At 31.9% G+C, this 22,321-nt stretch overlaps 2 protein-coding genes across 2 annotated transcripts; both read left to right on the plus strand.

Annotated features, from left to right (window-relative positions):
- The first annotated feature begins 3,910 nt into the window (after nt 1-3,910).
- LOC131619875 (uncharacterized) lies at nt 3,911-4,571 on the plus strand. The gene is made up of 2 exons (XM_058890917.1): nt 3,911-4,003; nt 4,095-4,571. The coding sequence occupies exons 1-2, from the start codon at nt 3,911-3,913 to the stop codon at nt 4,569-4,571; spliced, it is 570 nt and encodes a 189-aa protein (XP_058746900.1).
- A 16,251-nt stretch (nt 4,572-20,822) lies between these two features.
- On the plus strand, nt 20,823-21,988 carry LOC131618098 (LOB domain-containing protein 22-like). Its single transcript, XM_058889364.1, has 2 exons — nt 20,823-21,675; nt 21,785-21,988. Exons 1-2 carry the CDS (start codon nt 20,918-20,920, stop codon nt 21,960-21,962), a joined length of 936 nt encoding a protein of 311 aa, XP_058745347.1. The 5' UTR covers nt 20,823-20,917; the 3' UTR covers nt 21,963-21,988.
- The last annotated feature ends 333 nt before the right edge of the window (nt 21,989-22,321 follow it).

Genomic DNA, 22,321 nt, shown 5'->3' on the forward strand with positions numbered 1-22,321 from the left:
CTAAAACACTCATATAGGTAATATTAAATTATTATTAATAATTTTTTTAAAATATAAAATAATATATTAATATGAATATTTTTGATTTGGTTGTATTATCAACCAATCCACCCAACAATTCAACCCCAAATAACCTTCAACTAACAACTCACAAACTCCAACGTCAACCAGCATATTCTCACCGAAGACATCCAACCTTGCACTAATGGTGTAAATCAATAAACTAGTGTCGATTATGGTGAAACATTTAGTGCAGGTTTGATTTAGCTTTTGGAAAGGCCAAAAATAATTTTAGAGGTGTATAATTGATTTTGGATAATTTTAAGATGTTTGGTTAGGCAAAAGTAGAATTGATTCTGTCTCCAGAATTGATTATACTTGAAGTTAGAATTTGTAGCTTCTACCTTCAGAATTGATTCTGGATGATTTTTACACTATAATTTATTATTCAATCACTTTTAGATAAATGTATCCAAACATAAATTAATTTTGCTAAACTCAATTGTGATAAAACCAATTCTATCAAACTTAATTCTAATAAAATTAATTTTATCCACGGCCAATCCAAACACACTCTTAGTCCTGTAGTCAAACTTATTACTATTTGCATACTGTGCAGTGTTTCCTTGTCAAAGTCATGTCGCCTTCATCAATTAGACGACAAAAATAAAATTTTTGTCCACGAAAATCTTAATGAAACTGTGTACATGTACCATCCTCTTATATTTTTTCATCCTCAACTCCTTGACAACGTGAATTTTCTCAAGAAGTCTCTCAATGAAATTAAACAAGCACCACACACATGATATTAATGATTCACTGATTATGTCTCTACAATAGGAATCCATTACATCCTTTCTGATTACTCCTTTTTTATTTCTCTTCATGACAATAACATCACATATATTCTTTTGTATGTGGATGAAATTATCCTTAATGTTTCATCCTAATAGGAAGATTCTAAAAGTCCTATATTGGTTGGAGATAGAACATTGAAAGAGTGACACTCCTCACCTTATCAAACCGGTTTTGTAAAGATGAGTTAGTTCAAACTCTAATATGATATCAAATTCTATCAATCGGACCATAGACCGTCCACCGTTAATATCCACACACCAAACCCAAAAGAATATTGGGCGTGAGGGGGTGTAAGTGAGGGGGTGTAAATGAGTTTCGAATTAGAAATGGAGGATTAAGGTCCAATGAGTTATTTTCTAGATCTGTTACTATATATTCATAATATCTTTTTTCTCTCAAAAGATATATGCATAAGAGATTATGGAATGTGCATGCGTGTCCCCTTGCAAGCCATCACCTACATTAGTTGACACCAAGGTAAAACATAGTGGGTCTTTAGGTGACCCTTATCATGATCCAACATAATATTGATATCTTGCTGGAGTATTACAATACTTTACATTTATAAAACTAGACATATCATATGCAATTCAACTAGTGTTTCTCTTTATGCATGATGCAAAAACAGAAGACATATCTTCCTTAAAACAAATCATTCAATATATTCATGGTACTATTAATTTCGGCCTCCATCTATACCCCTCCTCCACCGACAAGCTCATCTCTTACCTAAACTCTTTCTAGGATGGATGTTTAGACACAAGAAGGTCTACCTCTGATTTTTGTGTGTATGTCAGTGATAATCTAATTTCATGGTCGACAAAATGTCAACATACCTCTTCTCAATCGAGCACAGAGGCCAAATATCGAGTAGCATCTAATATTGTGTGTGAATCGTGTTGGATTCAAAATCTCTTTTTAGAATGACACTATCATGTTACAAAGGCTACTTTAGTCTATTGTGAAAACGTCGACGCAATGTACCTATATGACAATTTCAACATCGGCACACCAAACACAATGAAATTGATATACACTTTGTGCGTGAAAAGTTGTTTGCGATAAAGCGAGTATTACACACCCCCTCTCCATATCAAAACGTTGATATCTTCACAAAGAGACTTCCACCGTAACTCTTTGATGATTTTGGAGGAATTCTCCACATTCGTGCATCTTGAGTTTCGACTATGGGGATGTATTAAACTAATAAGAAAGATTATTATTAGATTTTATCGTAAATTATTTTAAGAATCACATGAAGATACGTTTGATGTATACGTACTTATCATATATGAAAAAATATGGCCTACATTTCTTATATTTATATTGAAAAAGATATGGCCTACATTTCTTTTATTTCACTTTTTTCTTATTTAGTTTTGGTTCATGATGGATTGATGCGTTGTTAGGGCATTGGTGAGACCAAATGACATCACCATATATGATGATATTAGTATTTCAAATCCAGCTTTGAGATAATTGTTACATTATGAAACTCATTCAACCATTCCTCTACTATGGAAATCAGGTAATGTTTTGAGTATCTTAACCTTTTTAAGTTCTCTATATAGTCCACACACACCCGTTTAGTATATCCTTCTTAAGCCATGCTTCTTTATTTATCATTATTTCATGTTCCGCACCCCTCTTAGATCCTCTTAGACGATAAGCCTTCCAATTGTTTAAAGGTGAATTCTTATCTACCCAACACAAAAAATTGGATAGAGCTACCTTTAGTGTAAAATGCTTTGAAAATAATCAAAAAATATACTATTTAATAATTAATTAAATAAGATAAAATTAAATGGTGCAATGTGATTGGCAGTGGCGGAGCCAGAAATTTTAGGGAGCCTGGGCAAAAATTTTACACTTTATTTTTATTAATTTTATACCCTGTTTCTATTAATTTTGCCCTGATTTTGTCTAAAAAATTTACCATTGATTTTGTCTAAAAATTTTGTCCTCTGTTTTTACTAATTTTGCCCTATATTTTGTCTAAAAATTATTAATTTTGCCCCTGGTATTGTCTAAAAATCGACTATTAGGTGGGGGAGTATACAACGAAAGGAGGGGTTGAGCCTGGGCGCGTGCCCGGGCTGGCTGGGCTATGAATCCGCCCCTGGTGATTGGTAGAATGTACACTACCCAACTTTTTGGGATGGATAGAAAAGTTGTCCTCTTGTTTAAAAACTTCGAGGAGAGAAATCCAACATGTAAACTTTTATTACGTATCATAGGGTTGTTCAAAAAATTTAAGAACTGAACCGAATTATTGAATCGAATCGAACTGGAGTTAAAATAATTAAACCGTTATATTTGATTAGTGAATCAACTTATAATATCCAAACAATTTTAAAACCGAACTAAAACTAAAATCAATTCGAATTGAAATTGAATTATAGCCGAACCAAAATTGAAAATAGAAAATACTTAAAACAAATTAATTTTTTTGTTTTTAAAAAAAATTGTAAATAACTTAAAGTTTCTGTTATTTAATAAACGGTCTGATTTGGAAAAAATTATTTTTTAATGATTCGAAATTTCAAAATAATATATCAAACCAATAATTTTGAATCGATTCGATTTTTAATAAATTGAAACAGTTCAATTCGTTTCGAGTGAATTTTTACTATAATTTAACGAACTGGACCATCAACATCACTAATCATAATAACTTAGGATTATTCATGCTCATTACCCTTGCCATTTAATAATATTTTATACAAATTTAGTAAGTTATTTATTGAATTTTGTCTCTCATATGTTTATAATTAGATATACTTGAAAAGAGATCAAAGAGTTCCAATTTTCGAGGTATTTTTAGATGTTTAGGTGACATATTATATGAGAAAATTTCTTCAGAGACAATACGACTTGGAGCTCACTGCGGCACACCAGGCTGAGGGAGACGACTTGGAGCAGGCTACGCACAGAGAGCGGGCGCTGAGGTACTACTTCCTATATTTGATAGGCACCTAGCTCTTTGTGGACACGAACTCGACGTACACAGACGTCGTATACCTTACGTACTTATCGGATATAGCACGTATCCATGAGTACAACTGGGAAGCGGCTGTATTGGCGTACAATTACTACAGACTGGGAGAGGGATGCATGTGGAAGGCAAGGACCGTGGCAGGCAGCTGTACACTTTTAGTGGTAACAATCTTATACTCTTCTACTTTTTTTATATTTTTTTAATAGTACTTTAAAATAAACGTGTTTTTTTGTTTCAGGCTTGGATACTACAGTACTTCCTTTACATTATTGGTTGGGAAGAGGTGTCCACCTACACAGAGGTCATGCCTCTTTCCAGTCGTTTCTTCCCCCGCCAAGGGAACCAGCATCCAGATCCATACAAGCGCGATCTTGACCGCATGGTCGCCGAGGACATCAAGTATGTCTGCTATGCTGCGCATCGGGAGATGGTTAAGTTTGGATGCTATCTTCCGGAGCGCGTCATGCGGCAGTTTGGATTTGAGCAGACGATACCTCGCGATCCTACTGCCTCAGCTCCTATCTCCATGACCCGCATGCAGTTGGAGGAGGTATTCGCAGATTGGGAGCAACATGTGGTCCATGAGGAGGCACGGGCGATGCCACCAGATCATGATTGGAGCTGTGTCGAGGGATACATCTCCTGGTACTACAAAGTCTCACACCCTACATGCTTCCAGCCAGAGTCGTCTCAAGCTTTTGGAGGCCCTGTGTAGGTTAGTCATGGTTCAATCATGACAAAAGAATTAGAGGCCCTATTTAACCATAATTTAACAGTGACAAAAATTTATGAGGCCCTATTTAGTTACATTTTAACCGTAAAAATTTGGAGGCCCTGTGCGGTAGCCCACCTTGCACGCCCTCAAAGACGGCCCTGCTTCCAGCTGCCGAGGGAGGTCCGCCCAGACCAGCCCATGAGGAGATTCTCCGTGCGCATCAGGCTCAATTGGACCACACTCAGGATCTTTTTCCTCTGTGTCGTTAGATAGCTGATAGGGGCCTCGGAGCCATAGGCGTGTGTTGGACGATATGATCAAGATGGCAGAGAGTGCATTTCTGTACCGTCGACATCGAGCCAGGGACACTTGACGCCAGGGGTAGAGCCAGCAGAGCCCTTGGTGGACTCGAAGGCGGAGACGGAGCTGGGGGATATGGCTAGGACGGTACGCAAGATGCGACTCAGCATACTCAGTAGTTTTTTATGATGTATTTATATTTGATTTGTTTATGTATTTTTGATGATGTACTCGACTATGAGTTTGGATTATGTATTTGACTGACATTATTTATATATGGTATTTATATTGGTCGACGCATTGTTGTCTTTATATGTAATTCTTAATTAAAAATGTGTGTGTTCAAAAAATGGAGTTTTTAAATGAAAATGAAAAGAATTCAAAAAATAGCAGATTGTTACGTAGATGCATCTACGAAAAACTCTGTTTTCACCACCTTCCGTAGATGCATCTACGGAAGTATTTTTAAATTGGAAAAAATGTGTGTTTAAACATGATTTCTTTGATTTTGTACGCTTCCGTAGATGCATCTATGAAAGAAATTATTATTTTTTTTAAATATGGGGTGCTTCCGGAGATCCATTTACGGAAGCTGGATGCAAAAGTGGAAATTCCTGTGGTGTGTAAGAAATCCATAGGGTTGGATGAAAAATTTTCCAATATGAAACGAGATTAAAGAATTCAAGTTAGAGGCCAAATTTGTGATAGGTAGTCTTTAATTAATCTAATCAATGGTGATTTTTGATTAAATTTTACATGTAAATTGAATGAAAAATATCATTCATGGAAATGAATTAAATTAGTTGGTCCCAATAAAATTATCAAATTTTATTTTTTGTCCCTATTAAAAAAATGATATGTTTTGGTCCCTACAAAATTATTATACACTTATTTCTAGTCCCTACTAAAAAATTAATGTGTATTTTTGAATGATTATTTTACAGACATATTTAGAATGTTATAAAAAGTCATCGGAAAAAAAAAACTCAAAATTTGATTCTATGTCTAAATTTGCATTACTTTTATATTATCTTTTGAAAATTAAAAAAATTTATATTTAATTCTTTTCATTTTAAAAAATTATATAATTTGTTAAATAAATATTTTATAGTATTCTAAACATTTAGGAAAAAAATTATTCAAAAATTTAAAAATTTAAGAGTAATTAAATAGATTTTAAAATTTTAAAAAATAGTATAGAGTAAAACCGAATGCATACACATTTTATCGGGACTAAAATATTTAATTTTTTTATAGGGACTAAAATTAAAATATGAGATATTTTGGATAGAAACTTATTTAGCTCTTAGAATTAGACGTTTTAGGCTGAGTACAAATGCTCTTAGATCTTATCTAGTGCTTGGACTAAATAATTTATGTTGTTAAACCGATAAATAAATGATAAGATGAAATGAAATTTAGCAACTCATCATATCATAGATCTTATCTAGTGCTTGGATGGCATGTTAAACAGCGGGATAAAGTATAAACACCTAGATAAAGTTTATTATTTAGGTTGGGTTTAAGTTGTTGTTATATTATCTTATTAATTTAAAGTCCTTATTAAATTATTTAAAATGAGTCTTTATAAAAACTATTGACTTTTCATTTTTATAAAATTATTTTTGCACTCAGTTTTACTCCCCTGTACAGACACAAAAAATGAGTGTAAAAATAAGTTTAAAGAGAATAAAAATTAATATATTTTTTATAAGGAATAAAAGCTAAAATAGAAATATTTATAGAAACAAAACCATATTTAACTCTTGATTTAAACATTTTATCTATTGATTTAAACATTTTATCTATAATATTAAAAAAATAATATGATCTGAAAAAAGTCAAATATATCCTTGTTTTTTCTGACACATCTTTAAATGAAGTTCAATTGTTAAACATTAGCAATTTATCCAGAGTTAAAATTACCTTTTTAAAATAATTTTTTAAAATCACAAAAATTATGGCAAGTGGAAGATTTGCCCTAGAACAAAATAAGTCGTCTAAACCAGATTTTTTATTGAAAACTCGGATATGCACACAATCATAAGAAATGAATGACAACAATAAACAATTCATACATACATACAATCTCAATCAATTGTTTCAATAGGCTTACTAAGGTAACCTATTTTCAATAAAAATAAAAATAAACGTAAAGTGACAAATTATCAAACACTTGACGTGTGATCAATTTTTTTAGATTTTCCTTTCAAGTTTATAGATATAAAAAACCTCTTACAATTAATTAGATTATAAGGAAATCAACAAATCAATATAGCTTTTAACAATCAAGGGAAAATCACTACCTATCGATCACTCAATCAATATGTATTTAGCGAGAAAGGATAATCTTATTTGAGAGTGAGAGGAAGAAATAACATCCGTTTAATTAAAATAAACGGTTGAGGTTCAATATCTCGTCAAGTAATCCTATTTTTTCTCAACTGAAAACATTTGAGGATAAAAGGATCACATGGATAATTTAAACGAAATATTAAATCTCAACTGCTTATTTTAATCAAACGATCGTTATCTCTTCCTCTCACTCTCATATAAGATTACCCTTTCTCAATATATATATAAAGAGAGAGAGAGAGAGAGAGAGAGAGAGAGAGAGAGAGAGAGGACATAAAGAGTTGTTTAGGCAGTTCACCGACCGGCCTCACTTCGTCTACGTCTTCCCCCAATTCCAATGTGGAATTGAGATATCAATTCTACTATGAAAAAAATTGTTTACAAGAGAAATGTAGCAATCCAACCCCCACAGACCCATGTTTGATGTTGATCATTGCACTTCTCTTCCCTTGATCTGAGTTTGATCAAGTCACCCAACAATACTAATTGATTCACCGTCTCGTGTCACTCCTTTGCAAGAAACCACCGTTCTTCAAAGCTTTCACTCGGGCGAATCCAAATTGCAAATTGTTGTCACCTAAGATTACCATTTGATTCACCGTCTCACGCTACTCCTTTGCAAGAAACCACTGTTCTTCATAGCTTTCACTCGGGTGAATCCATATTGCAAATTGTTGTCACCCAAGATTACCATTTGATTCACTGCCTCACGTTACTCCTTTGATTCACCGTCTCGTGCTACTCCTTTGCAAGAACCCCAAAATTTTCAAAGCTTCCACTAGATCGAGTCCAAATTGCGTAACTCTCATTAAAACCCTTAAATCATCACCTTGATCTTGGAGAAAACGCGTCACAGATTTTGCGATAAAACCCCACAAAGATTCTCAACCCAATACACCGGTAAAACCAACCTAAATTGGACGTTATCAACCCAGTCCAGATAGCATCAAGAAAAAATGATTATGTGTAGTTTGCTTGTATGTACGCATAGATGTAAGGTTGAAGATGAAGAGAAATCTTTGTATGTGTTTATAGTTTTATCAAATTGAAAATGATGCACGTATGAAGTATTTATAAGTGTACAAGTTGAAGGCAAAAAGAAAACCTAGAAGTTTGAAAAAATATGCAATTTTTTCAACAACAAAAATTCAGCATGTGTCGTCACATATAAGTCATGTTTCAACACATATTAATGCATGTGTTGTCCTGTGTAGGGACATGTGTCGACACATTCATTAAAAAAGCTACAGGCTAAAAACCTGTAGCACATCTGTCGACCTAAAACACATATGTATTGACACATAGGAGATATTTTAGCAGCATGTGTTGACCTGAAACATGTATGTGTCGACACATGCATTACATAACCTACATGCTTTTTTTGAAGCACATGTGAAATACGTAACAATTTGAAACATGTGAAGATCATGAGATATGACAATCATATAATACAGGTGAAGATCATGAGATGAGGTCATTATAAGGATATGAACTGAAACGCATCGCAGTTAACAATTTGAAATTTTTAGAAGTGAACACACATAACATACATCATACACCAATTATATCACATACCTTTGACAAATAAACAAGTAAAAGAATTTACTTACACATAAAGCTAAAACTGAAACGATATAACCTCACCGTACAAAGGACAGATCATGCACAAGCATTTCATGAGGAATTCTCGAATGAAAGTTGAACTAAATGAAAATAGTGCCACAATAACTTTCGATAGCAATGTCCTTACCACTTTTTTATTCGTCAAAGTATCATATATCTTTTACCAATTTATTAATACTTGTTGTTGCTTTCTAGGTCACAAATTCCTTCTTCATTGCCACAAATTCAATGAATTTGAAGTTGTCACCCATCATATGCCTTAAGCTTCCACAAATGAGATCCCGTACTCTCTTCATAGGGCCAAGATATATATCCTGCAAACTCAACAAGATACACTAGGTACCCAATCTTTATTGGGTCATTGAGGGTAAGTGACACCTTGGTTGCGTTTAGGAAACCATTGATAGACGCCAGTAGGAACTTAAAACCTCCTAATCTTTCATTTAGCAATGGTGTGACCTTTCACACAAGAATAATGACAAGTCAAATTTTGATGAGATGAGCTTTTTTCCATTTGATTTATTTTCTAAAAACTTAGACCTTTATAGGGATAATGAGAAAGCATTTTGTATTTTGAGGTATCAATATCAAAAGTTACCTTAGGTTCTAGAGCCTTGCTTAGGTTGACAGTTAGAGATTTAATCTCCCTTTTCCAAATGTGACAAGTCTCACACCCAAAATCAAACCAAGAGGATTTCATTCTCAACTTGTAATTTTTTATCGCTAACATATATTGCTTTAGAGATTCCATATGTTTTGCGGTTTCTACAACTTTAGCTTCAAAATATGAAAAGATCTTTTTGTTTTAAGCTAAAGTTTTGAAAGCCTCTACCACTTCTCTACGTAGATTTTCAAAAGCATCTAAAAAATTGGAATGAGATAATCTATCAAAATGTTCTTATTTAGAATGACTCACATTCATTTTCTTACTTTCATGATAATGATCCGAGAGAAAAACTTCATCATATTTTGATGATTTGACATCTTTTTTCTTCTTTTCATTATAATGAGGCAATAGGCAAACCTCATTGTATTTTGATGAGTTAACTTCTATTTTCTTCCTTTCATTATAATAGGTCGAGAGACAAACGATTGCCGACTTTTCCTTATCACTTGGGTATTCATCTCTTGAGAAATCGATATCATTTCCCTAAGCCACAAACTCTCCTAGGCTGGCTAGTATTTTTGCATTGACCCTTATCATTATATTTATCAAGGAGTGGACATTCCGGCTTGTAATGGCTAGCTTTGCCACAATTGTAACATAAACGTCTTGATTTTCCTTTCTTGTAATAATCATCCTTTGAAGATGTAGTTTGTCTTCTAAATTTGCTGATGTTTTTGACATAATTCTTTCCCCATATATCTCGATGTACTTATTGTATTTTTCACAAAAAGTATAATTTATTCATCATCCAAATTCTCATTGTCACTTGTTTCACAACCACTTTGCTCATTTGTTCAGGACCTGGAACAAGAAGTCTTTAGAGAAATAGACTTATTTTATACCTCTTTATCCTTGCCTTTCTCTTTTTTGAGTTTTTTCTCATGTTTCTTTAAGCAAGTGAGTTCTTGCTCAAGTTCTTCAAGCTTACTAAACAATGTAGTGAGATTTAGTCGTGTAAGATCATTAGCTTCATTGATCACGGTGACCATTGGTTGTCAATCCCTAGTAAGACACCTCAAAACTTAATTAGTAGCAATTTTATGGGAAATCAGTTTAACAAAGTGCATTTAAACAATTTATGAGATGAGTGAACCTCTTTTGCATTTCGAAAATGGTTTCACTGTGCATCATGCGAAAGAGTTCAAACTCTTGATTTATTGTATTAATTCTAGCTAGTTTGACTTCATTAATTCCCTCATGGGCAACTTGCAATGCCTCCCGTATAGCTTTAGCGGTTTCACGATGGGAAACACAATAATATTCATCAACAACAAGAGCGGATATGAATATATTTTTTTGCTTTCCTATCGTAACCCCACTTTTTCTTTTCATCATCATTCCATCGTGCTTATGGTTTAGGCATGACAACAACATTAGCATCGATCACGGTAATTGGAGTTGAACCATTGATAATGGTTTCCCAAACACCTTTATCTTATGAATTGATGTGAATGTGCATACAATCTTTCCGATAACCATAAATTTCACAGGTGAAAATAGGTGCTCTACTATACACCCTTTTTGGTTCGATAACCATTATCTGATAAGTGTTTTTAAAGCACAAAATGAACCATAGCTCGTGATACCACTTGTTAGACGACAAAAATTTATCTAGAGGGGCTGAATAGATTCCCGAGTTAAAATTACCCTTTTAAAAATGTATTTGAAAATCGCAAAAACTATTTCAAAAGGAATATTTGGCCTAGAACAAAATAAGTCGTCTAAACCGAAGCGATTATTGGAAACTCGAATATATGCACAATCATAAGAAATGAAAGAAAATGATAAGGAATTGATACACATGTTGGAACGGTAAAGCGGCAAGCAACAAAAGTTTTGGAAGTATTTATCCGGGAAATTATTGTGTCCACATAGATTAGTGCTACTGAATTTCCATTCGACAAATTCTTAGTTATGAGTTTGGACTAAATGGGTTTTAAGTAAAAACGGAAAATATAACATATGAACATAAAATAAATACATTCTTTGGAAAGAAATAACTTATCAGGCATGTAAATACACTTACTCGTCACAAACTTAAACCTATAACTCTGTTGCACTCAACTTACAATACTCGTCAGAATCACCACATATCTCTCACATCAATGTCCATTTCTGCAACACCGACAAGAGTTCAACCATATTGCTCTTTCGATGATGTCTCAACCAATCGAACAACACAGAGGCATTAAACTTAGATATTATGTGGATGTTAACCCCAATCCTATCTCTAGAATCTAAAGCTAACATATATCCCCCTAATCAAGACTTGCGATGTCTATTTCTACAACAACACAAATCCAAAGCATTTAAGCAAAAAGATCTAGGAAACACCGACAAAGATTTGTAAAGCAAACTTTATACAATAATAGGGTAATAAATATACATAGGTTTAGAGTAAACTTACAAACAAACCCAACAAAAAGGAAACACACAACGAGGATAAGAGATAAACCAAACATCTCACAGGTTGTCAGCTCCGATTGATGAGCAATCCACCTCCGATCATCCAAATGCACAATCCCATGTTGTTTTCAAGCTCTCTCTACCAAAAAAATGATGGTTGATGAGTTGGGGTTTCATAATACCCAAAACATAACCTAAAAAAATTTCTTTTTCCCTTATTTATATACTTTGAAACTCACAGAGCACGCGCCGTGCACTATGAGGGTGCATCACGTGGCCTGGGCTGTCAACAAAAAAACAACTTTAGTGAAAATGCCATAACTTGAGAACTGTAACTCCGATTTGCGCCCGGTTCGAAGCGTTGGAAAGCTTATTCAATTTCCTATCTAAAAATTAATAAATATCAACCAAATTGATGATTTATCATTATTCTATTTTGATCCTTATTCATTGACAAGTTGCTCAAAATCGCGCGTTTGAAGCCGTGTCTTTGACACTGTTGTGAATTCAATGCCAAGAACAAAGTATAATGCAAATAAAGAATAAAGGATAAGGAAGAAGAAGAACACAAGAATTGGTTATAACTGCTATTCTTTTACTTTCTCTTAGAAAACAAGATTACAAGTTTACAAGAATAACAAATAACCTCTCTCACCCTAAATTAGGATTTGCTGTGTTGCAATGATGAGAGACTAGTATGCTATTTATAATAAAACCGAACATACTAACTAATGGGTTTTTTCCACAAGGCCCATTACACAAGTCAACTTAATAAACAAGCTAACTTAACAAATTAGGGTTTAAACACTAAACCTAATTTAACATGCTAACAACCCTAGCATCTTCGACACAAGCATGTGAACAACCTTCAACTTCATGCTTAATCCTGTCGAACCAAGAAGCCACTCTTTGACCATACTAGAGTTCGATCCAATATCTCACAGACACTTTATTGCTCATGCTCCAAATACGCAAAAATACCAACAAAAAGACACAAAAACTATCAAACGGTATAAAAGTATTTGAAAATACAACTATTCATAAATTATATGAATTTACATACAAAACGGAAAATTATTCAAACGATATTAACAAAAAGTATCGATAAGTGCAATAAATTATATACACAAAATAACGATATTTTTGCACTTACCAACACACAATTTTCAATCAATCGTTTCAATAGGCTTACTAGGGTAATCTAATTCCAATGAAAATAATAAGAAAAATGAAAAGTGAAAAATTATCTTCCGAGTTTTTTGATATCAAAATCCTTTTACAATCAAATAGATTGTAAGACAATCAACAAAACAATATAGCTTTTAACAATCAAGGGAAAATCACTATGAATCAATCACTCAATCAATGTATTAAAAAATTTACTAATGAAAATTTAAATGTAAGAGATAGAGAGAAAGATGACACGAGGAGTTGTTTATCAATGTATCAATATTACTATGAAAAAAAAATTGTTTACAAGAGAAATGAAGCAATCCAATCTTATAAACCATATGTTTGATGTTGATCCTTGCACTTCTCTTCCCTTGATCTATGTTTGATCAAGTCACCCAACAATATCAATTGATCCACCGTCTCGTGCCACTCCTTTGTAAGAAACCACTGTTCTTCAAAGCTTTCACTTGGTCAAATCTAAATTGCAAATTATTTTCACCCAAGATTACCAATTGATTCACTGTCTCACACTACTGCTTTGCAAGAGTCTCCGGTTCTTCAAAGATTTCACTCGATAGAATCCAAATTGCATAACTCTTGACAAAACCCTCCAAATTAACACCTTGATCATGGAGGAAAAACCTTCACAGTTTTTTCAATGAAACCCCCAAAGATTCTTAACCCAGTACACGAATTACACTAACCTAAATTGGACGTTATCAACCTAGTTTAGATGGCACCCAAGCAAAAAATGATTATGCATAGTTTACTTGTGTGTATGCATAGATGGAAGGTTGAAGACGAAGAAAAATATTTCTATGTGTTTATAGTTTCATCAAATTGAAAATGATGCATTTATGAAGTATTTATAAGTGTGCAAGTTGGAGGTAAAAGGGAAACCTTAAAGTTTGAAAAATATACAATTTTCTAAAGAAATATTTCAGCATGTTTCGACATATATAAGTCATGTGTCGACACATATTAATGCATGTGTCAACCTGTGTAAGTTCATGTGTCGAATCATTCATTACATAAGCTATATAGGCTTTAAAACTGCAACATATGTGTCAACCAGAAAGACATATGTGTCAACACGTAGGAGCAATTTTAGCAACATGTGTCGACATGTAGGAGCAATTTTAGTAACATGTGTCGATTTGGAACACGTATATGTCGACACATGCATTACATAAGCTACAAGCTTCTTTTTTGAAGCACATTTGTTGACTCATACAACGTATCCATCGACACATAAGCTTATGATTTGAGCAAACATTAATTTTTAAAGTTTGCAATTGATTTTTAATGCCATGTAATTGATTTCTGATGCATGATACCTTCTTCAAACACATTCTAGGTGAATTCTAAGATCCCTAATGCAAAGGTACACATAATGACTTGGAGATACCGTCCATTAAACCGAAATGCTAAGATTTTACTAGTTTTGACATCATGCAAAACATCTAATATGCAAGTGCACTCACATACTCCCTCTTTTTTATTATGGCAAAACCTGCGACGATGCATTTCATGAATGCTCCCCTGAATATGTGCATCCCAACTTTGTCACATATGCTTCTCCCCTTTGACAACATCAAAAAATGATGAAGCAAGTCATGAGAAGTATCATTTATCACGTAATTACTAAAATATATCACACATAAGCATTTTGCAAGAGTAAGAATATGCACTCACATATACCCATATACATGGAGTGATGCAAAATTGAAACCTAAATAGAAGACAATATATGATAATAAGGTTGTCATTCATTAATTCAAGATACCAAAACAAAACCACAAAACATGGTAAGATTGTTTAATACATAAGCAAATGGAACACAACCATAACAAAACATGTAATGAAACCTGAATGAAAAACAGAAAATGCATGGCACAATATTCACGACCCAATAGAAATGAACATGACAAAAGCTAATTTGACACCCGAACAACACCAAACTTCAATGACCTCAATGACCCCTATATGGTGGCCTTCCAGCACGATTCATAGACTTGCGCACTTGTTGGTAGAATTGCGTGTATACATCTTGATGCTAAGTGGCTTGAGTCATCATGCTATTTATTCTGGTCTGAGCAGCAGCATGGTTCTTACTATGGTAGTTTGCATTACTCAGTGGAAAATGAGGCAAAGCCATCAAAATTTATAGCTTGTACAACCAATTGCTCTTGGAGCAGCCTGCGTTCTTCTTGAGTAGACTGAAAATAAGATCTCCAACGGAATTCCTCCTCATACCACTTATCTTTCTTGACCTGCATATTATGAAGCATAGGAATTATAGAAAACTCAATTCTAGATGCGGTCCCAAAAGCATTAACTTGTGAACCATAAGCATTTTCTCAAAAAACCATGCAGGATTGTGAGACAAAAAGTGAAGATTATGTTGGGTCAGGATGAATTTAATAGGACAAACATAAAATGAGGTGACTTCTTACAAAGAAGTTTCTATAGAACATGTATACAGGGAAGCCAATATGTATGTTGATGGCTTAGTAAAATGAACTTTAATATAGAACATATAGCTAAATTGTCCTATGCAATTAACAGTTTTTACATATGGCTAAATTGTCCTAGAACAAACACAAAAGGAGTTGACCTCTAAAAAAGAAAGTGTATATCTACGTTTATGGGATTTTCCCTCGTTAATAAACAAAAAAATGTAAGATTTATTTGTTTTTACTCTATTTCTCTCCTTCTTTCCATCTTTGTCTATATATTGTATATAAATAATTGAAATTGATTTATTTTTTTATTTCTATCATTTACTTTCATTTTCATTTTGAGTGGATTAAAGCAAGCCAAAAATCTTGGTTCTAATAACTTTACATAAAATATTATAAATTTATTGTATTCATCATAAAATAGTCAAATAAAAAATTAATAACTACATATTTAAATTTCTTACTTTTATTTTTGACAATAAAAATTGATAAATTTTTATCTACCCAACTAAAATAATTGAGGAAGGTTACTTCCAATATAAAATGTTTTAAAAACAATAAGTAATTGTACTATTTAATAAATAATTAAATATACTAAAATTAAATAATACAAGATGATTGATTGAATATACACTATCCAACTTTTTGTGATATATATAAGTTTTCTCCATAAAAATATGTTTCCAAGTCTGTACCTATTTATCTAGATTTGAAACCTTGACTTTTTTAATTTTTTTTTCTTTTCATAAAACATGTGAAATTTTTTTTTTCTCCAAAAAAAAAACATGTGAAATTTCTTACCAGAAAAACATATGAAATTTCTTTAAAAAAAATGAAATCTCTATATTAATATCACATAAACTCATACTTTTTTTTGGTTGTGAAAACATAAACTCATATGCTTAACAAAAAGAAAAATTGAAAAATTATATTAATGCTAGTTTATTGAACATGTTTTTGTGTTTTATTAGAAATTAGTTTTTTTTAATTTTATTTGGAAGTCAGAGGCAATGAACTTAGGAATGGCTTTGGAGGAGAAGAGAAGAGATATATGAAGGAATTTTATTAACTTTAGTGTTTTTATAGAAGATGGGAGGAGAATAACCATGACTAACATTATAATTAATATTTTATCAGAGAGTATTATAAGGATATTCAATGGAGGCGTTGTGTTTCTAAAATAATAACGATATTTCTTTTTAGGAGCAAAAGTTGCGTTTGCCAATAACACATGAAGGGTGTATTTGATAGTCATGATATGAGAAAGTGCTTAGAGGTAAAGAATGAAGAAAGAGAGAAGTATGTTTGTCAATAACATATGAAGAGTTTGTTTGATTGTCATTAGAAAGTGCTCAAACATAAAGAAAGAATGATCAAAGAGTGAAATATGTGTAAGAAATAAAGTAGATAGGAATACATTAAATGTTTCAAGATTATCATTATGCTGAGATGAAAATTTTGATATGAAATATAGTGCATCATTTGATTTTTGTGTAACTTCAAATATGTAGGTCGCTGTGTTTTTTTTTTTTTTTTTTGTTATCGTTGATGTTATATTGTTCAAATAATACAACTCTCATTTGTTTTAATGAAATTGAGAAAAATAGAGATAAAATATTTATTATTTAACACTTATAAATGTATTTGATGACATCTAAAGATAATTTTGTTTTCATAAAAACAATTTACTTTTGTTTTAAATAATATGGGTTTAAAATGACTTGAACCAAATATGATTAGAAAATTCACGATGAGAAACGAAGATGCTTATGACTGAGTTCAACTTAAAAGATAATATGATATTATCACATCGTTATAAGAGATGACATGAAGCAAGCATAACGATTGAAAAAAAACCTAAGGTCATCTCACCATGACATTTTCAAACTCATTCGAATTTGATAAGCGATATTGTCTATCTAGATATTTATTTATGCTCATGTAGAAGTTGTAACCCACCTTAATGTTCTTTATATCTAGTTGTATTCATTAACTCGGCAAAGGAATTAAAGAGGATAAAGTATCACATAGACAATTATGGAGGTCCCAAGTCTTATGCGACTTGTCACTTTCATATTCCCTCTCGTTGATGTCATCATCGATGACACTAACTGTGACACCAAGACGAGGGGCGTGGCGACTTATAGACGGCACTTGAGCGAGTGAAATATGTGTGAGAAATAAAGTAGATCTAAAGTACATTAATTGTTTCAAGACTATCAATATGTTGAGATAAAAAATTTGATGTGAAATATAGTGCGTCATTTAATTTTTGTATAATTTCAAATATGTAGGTCTTTGTGTTTTTTGTGTTATTGATGATGTTATATTGTTTAAATAATATAACTCTCATTTTATTTAATGAAATTGAGAAAAGATAAAGACAAAATATTTATTAAAAAGACAAACTATTTTTATTTAATACTTAAAAATGTATTTGATCACATCTGAAGATAATTTTGTTTTCATAAAAATAATTTACTTTTTTTTTAATAATATGAGTCTAAAATGACCTGAACCAAATATTATTTTGATCGAGCACTTAGGAAATTCATGGTGAGGAACAAAGATGCATATGACTGAGTTCAACTTAAAAGATAGTATGATATTATCACATCGTTATAAGAGATGACATGGAGCAATGATAAAGATTAAAAAAAACCCTAAGGTCATCTCACCATACCCGACATTTTGAAACTCATTCAAATTTGATAAGCGACATTGTATATCTCAATATTTAGTTATGCCCACATAGAAGTTCTAACTCACTTTAATGTTCTTTATATCTAATTCTATTCATTAACTCAACAAAGGAATTAAAGAGGATAAAATGTCACATGGAAAAGTGTGGAGGTTTCAAGTATTACGCCACTTGTCACTTTCACATTCCCTCTTGTCAGTACCATCACTGATGACACCGGGTGTGACACCAAGACGAGTGGCGTGGACGTAGAGGCGCTAGTGGCGGCACTTGAGCACTTAGGCACAATACAATATTTGAGCAATCAAACTACTTGCAGCGATATATGGCATCGTCGATGGCGCCCCAATGTTAGGCTGAAGCCTTCGGCCAGCACGTGGCAGCAAGCCGCCACACATGGTTGTGGTAGTTGCTCTAATTCTTTTATAGTTGTTGCTTCGGTTTGTTAATTGTTAAATTTGAAAATAACAACGCTTTGAAAAATGTTGTAATAGTTGGTAAAAGATGAAAAGTTGCAACATTTAGTTTGAAGTGTTGTCGAAAATGTGTTTCATCAAGGGGCACAACCTTGAAAACAACATTACTTAGTCTATAAAAAGCCATTTCGAATTAAAAAAAATCACGTAACAGTAAACTATATATCCTCTTTAGCGTAAATTTCAGATTTGATCGTCCATACATTCGAATTTTTATCTATTCTATGCATACTCAAATATAATTTAAATTATTGTGAATATTCTTGCGCGTTGATTCTAAGACATTTCTAGAGTGTTTGAAATACTATTATAAAAAATTACATTCACAAATTGAAGCAAGTATCCATTCAACTTAGAAATTTTATGTAACATATTCAAATAGTTTAAATTTATATATGTTTCAAATAACTTGCTTTTTGGTTGAAATAAAATGACCTGAGATCAAATTATTCTTTTTTTTTTTTTTGACAAAGGCAAACTTAACTTTCATTAATTAAATAAGAGGAGATACAAAGAGGAATTACATCAAATAACATGCGTCGAGTCCAGGAATTGGCCGCCTTAGCTAAGGTATGGGCAACCAAATTCGCTTGACGCTTTACAAACTTAACCTCAAAGTTGGGGAACTCTAACAGAAGCAACTTAATAGATTTAATAATAATTTTAAACTCAAAATTACCACAATGATTAGAATTAAGGCCGTGAACAAGCAGCTGAGAATCACTCTAAAAAATAACATGAGAATAATGCAAATTTATAACCCCTCGATTTGATCAAATTATTCTTAAATTTTATAAAATTGTATCGATTTGATCTACTTAATAATAGCTTTCAACTGATTGGAATAATTTAATTCATTTTATTTTATTTTAGTTTTTAAAAGTGTTAATGTATTAAATTTTATTTTAGTTATTAAAAGTGTTAATGTATTAAATTTGACATTTATTTTGGATAGTATTTAAATTTGAAACATAGTGTCAAACTGATGTGACTAAAAAATATATTATGTAGCAATTGCTAGTTAGTCCAGTGGTAATTGGTGTTGAATTTGGTAGGGAGAATCACGGTTCGATCCTCCGCAACTGCGATCGCCCCCGAATCGGATTAAATCGGTGGTATAAAGCAAAAAAAAATAAAAAATATATTATGTATAAACTCATGAAAGAGTTAAGTTATTACATTAGTGCATTAATCAAATCAAGTTGAATGTGAGAGAATTCAACCAGGTAATCTGTACATTTTCTAATATTAAATTTATCATCGAAAAAAAAATTCAAATTAATTAAGTATAGATGAAATTAATTCTTTACCTAAATAGAGTGTCATGAATTTAAAAATTAGGGTTTTTGAAGGTGTTTACATATAACTCCTGTTTATTTAGAAACAATTATAATTTATTAAATTATTTTATTAGTAATGGGGTGATAAAACGTGTTCATGTCCATTCCGCACATTTATCTAACTCTTTATTTTAAAATTTCGAATAGGTTGAATAAGTAGATTTGTTTCTTTTGACTAGCTTGAAAATCTGGCGAGTTAGAAGAATCCACGAATTAAGTAAAATAACTAACAATTTTTTTTTTATATATTTTTTCAAAGATAAGGCTTTATTTCTTCATGCTCTATGTATAAGAGAACAAATATTTAAAATATGACAAGTTAACAAGAAAAAGCATAATAATAATAATAATAATAATAATAATAATAATAATAATAATAATAATAATAATAATAATAATAATAATAATAATAATAATAATAATAATAATAATAATGTTTTTTAATTAAAATTTAATTTCAATATCAAGATATTAAATATTCATATTTGATATTTAGTAAAATAATGTGTTAAAAAAGGATTTTTGTTGAATTAAAATATATGTTTTTAACACATATATTTTAATTATAAATATAGTAACTGATTGGAAAAAACTCTTATATTAAAATGTTCCAAATTCTTTAACAAGAAAATGACAAAGTTAGTAAAAAATTAGTTAGAGAAACATTCTCTATAATTAACCTATATCTATCCACGTCTTTCCTTTCATTTCTCACCATCTTCTCTTTCCATCCTTGAAAACCCAAAAAAGAGAAAATAAAGGTCGAGAAATTCTCCATCCCCAACAACCACCTTCCCCTCCGGAAACGCATCTTCTCCTTTTTTTTCTGTGACCTAAACCACCATGAACACCAAAAACAATAACACCACTCAAGCTTGTGCTGCATGCAAATACCAACGTAGAAAATGTGCACCTGATTGCATCTTAGCGCCTTATTTCCCTCATGATCGTCATAGACAATTCATCAATGCTCACAAATTGTTTGGTGTTAGCAACATCAACAAAATCATTAAGTATCTTGATCCTCCTAGCAAGGATCAAGCCATGAGAACCATTATTTTTCAATCTGATATGCGGGCCAATGACCCTGTTGGCGGGTGTTACAGATATATTCAAGATCTTCAAGCTCAGATTGAATATCATAAAAATGAACTCGATCTTGTTCATCAACAACTCGCGATTCTCCGAGCTCAACAATCTCAACAACAACAACAACAAGAAGTTAGTTATGGTGATCAAGTTATTATGAATCAAGATTCTTTGTTAGGGTTCTATAACCCATCATCGGGATCGCTTGCGCCGGCTAATTATCATTACAATATTCAAAATCAAGATGTGCCACAATTGCAAGAACCGGAACAAGAACAATACATTATGATGCAAGAAAGTAATAGTAGTAGTATTAATAGTACTAATACTCCTTTGCAACAACATGTTAATAATTGGGGGGCTATGCAAAATTCTATTTCTTTATCATCTTTGTCATTGCATGGACAAAGTAGTAATGCTAGTGATGATTATGATCATAAGCCAATTCTAGATATTCCTTGTGATGAAAGAAATGAATTAGGGTTTGATTCCGGTGAAATACTACAAAACAGGTATAATTTTTTCCTTTTCTTAATTAATAATTTATTTGATGTATGATTTTTTTATATGATTGACATGCATAACATATAAAATGATGAAGTTTATGAAAATGATATGCAGTGATGAAAATGATATGGTTTTGTATAAGATAGATAATAAAGTAATTAAAGCAGAAGATGATTACATTCAACATGTTCAAGTTGAAGGTCAATCTCAAGAACAAGATCATGATCTGAAAAGTGCAGCAACATTGTTTACTCTTACAAATTGTAATAGTTATGATCAAAGTGTTAATTAGTATATAGATTGTAGAAGATTCTTTCACATTATTTTGTTGTTATATTAGCCAGGAACTTTTGAGGTAGGATTAGGTTTATGTATGTGACTCTATTAATTTTGATCTTAATGCTGGTTCTAATGGTGCTTTAGTTCATTTATCTTTGGCTTAGCTTTTACTAAGTACTCATTTCATTTTGATTATGTAAAGAATAGAAAAAAGTTTTTATTTTAACCTATGAGTGATGATAAATTTTGACCAAGCCCTCTGGGATGAGTCTCCATTTACATTTAGAGAAAATGAAATATAGTAATAGTATAAAATATGGGGAATTTTTATCTACCCCAATTCAAAAAGTTGGATAGCTAATAATACTATTT

The sequence above is a fragment of the Vicia villosa genome, linkage group LG7 (genome assembly GCF_029867415.1).
Source record: "Vicia villosa cultivar HV-30 ecotype Madison, WI linkage group LG7, Vvil1.0, whole genome shotgun sequence".
In the NCBI taxonomy this organism is placed as follows: Eukaryota; Viridiplantae; Streptophyta; class Magnoliopsida; order Fabales; family Fabaceae; genus Vicia; species Vicia villosa.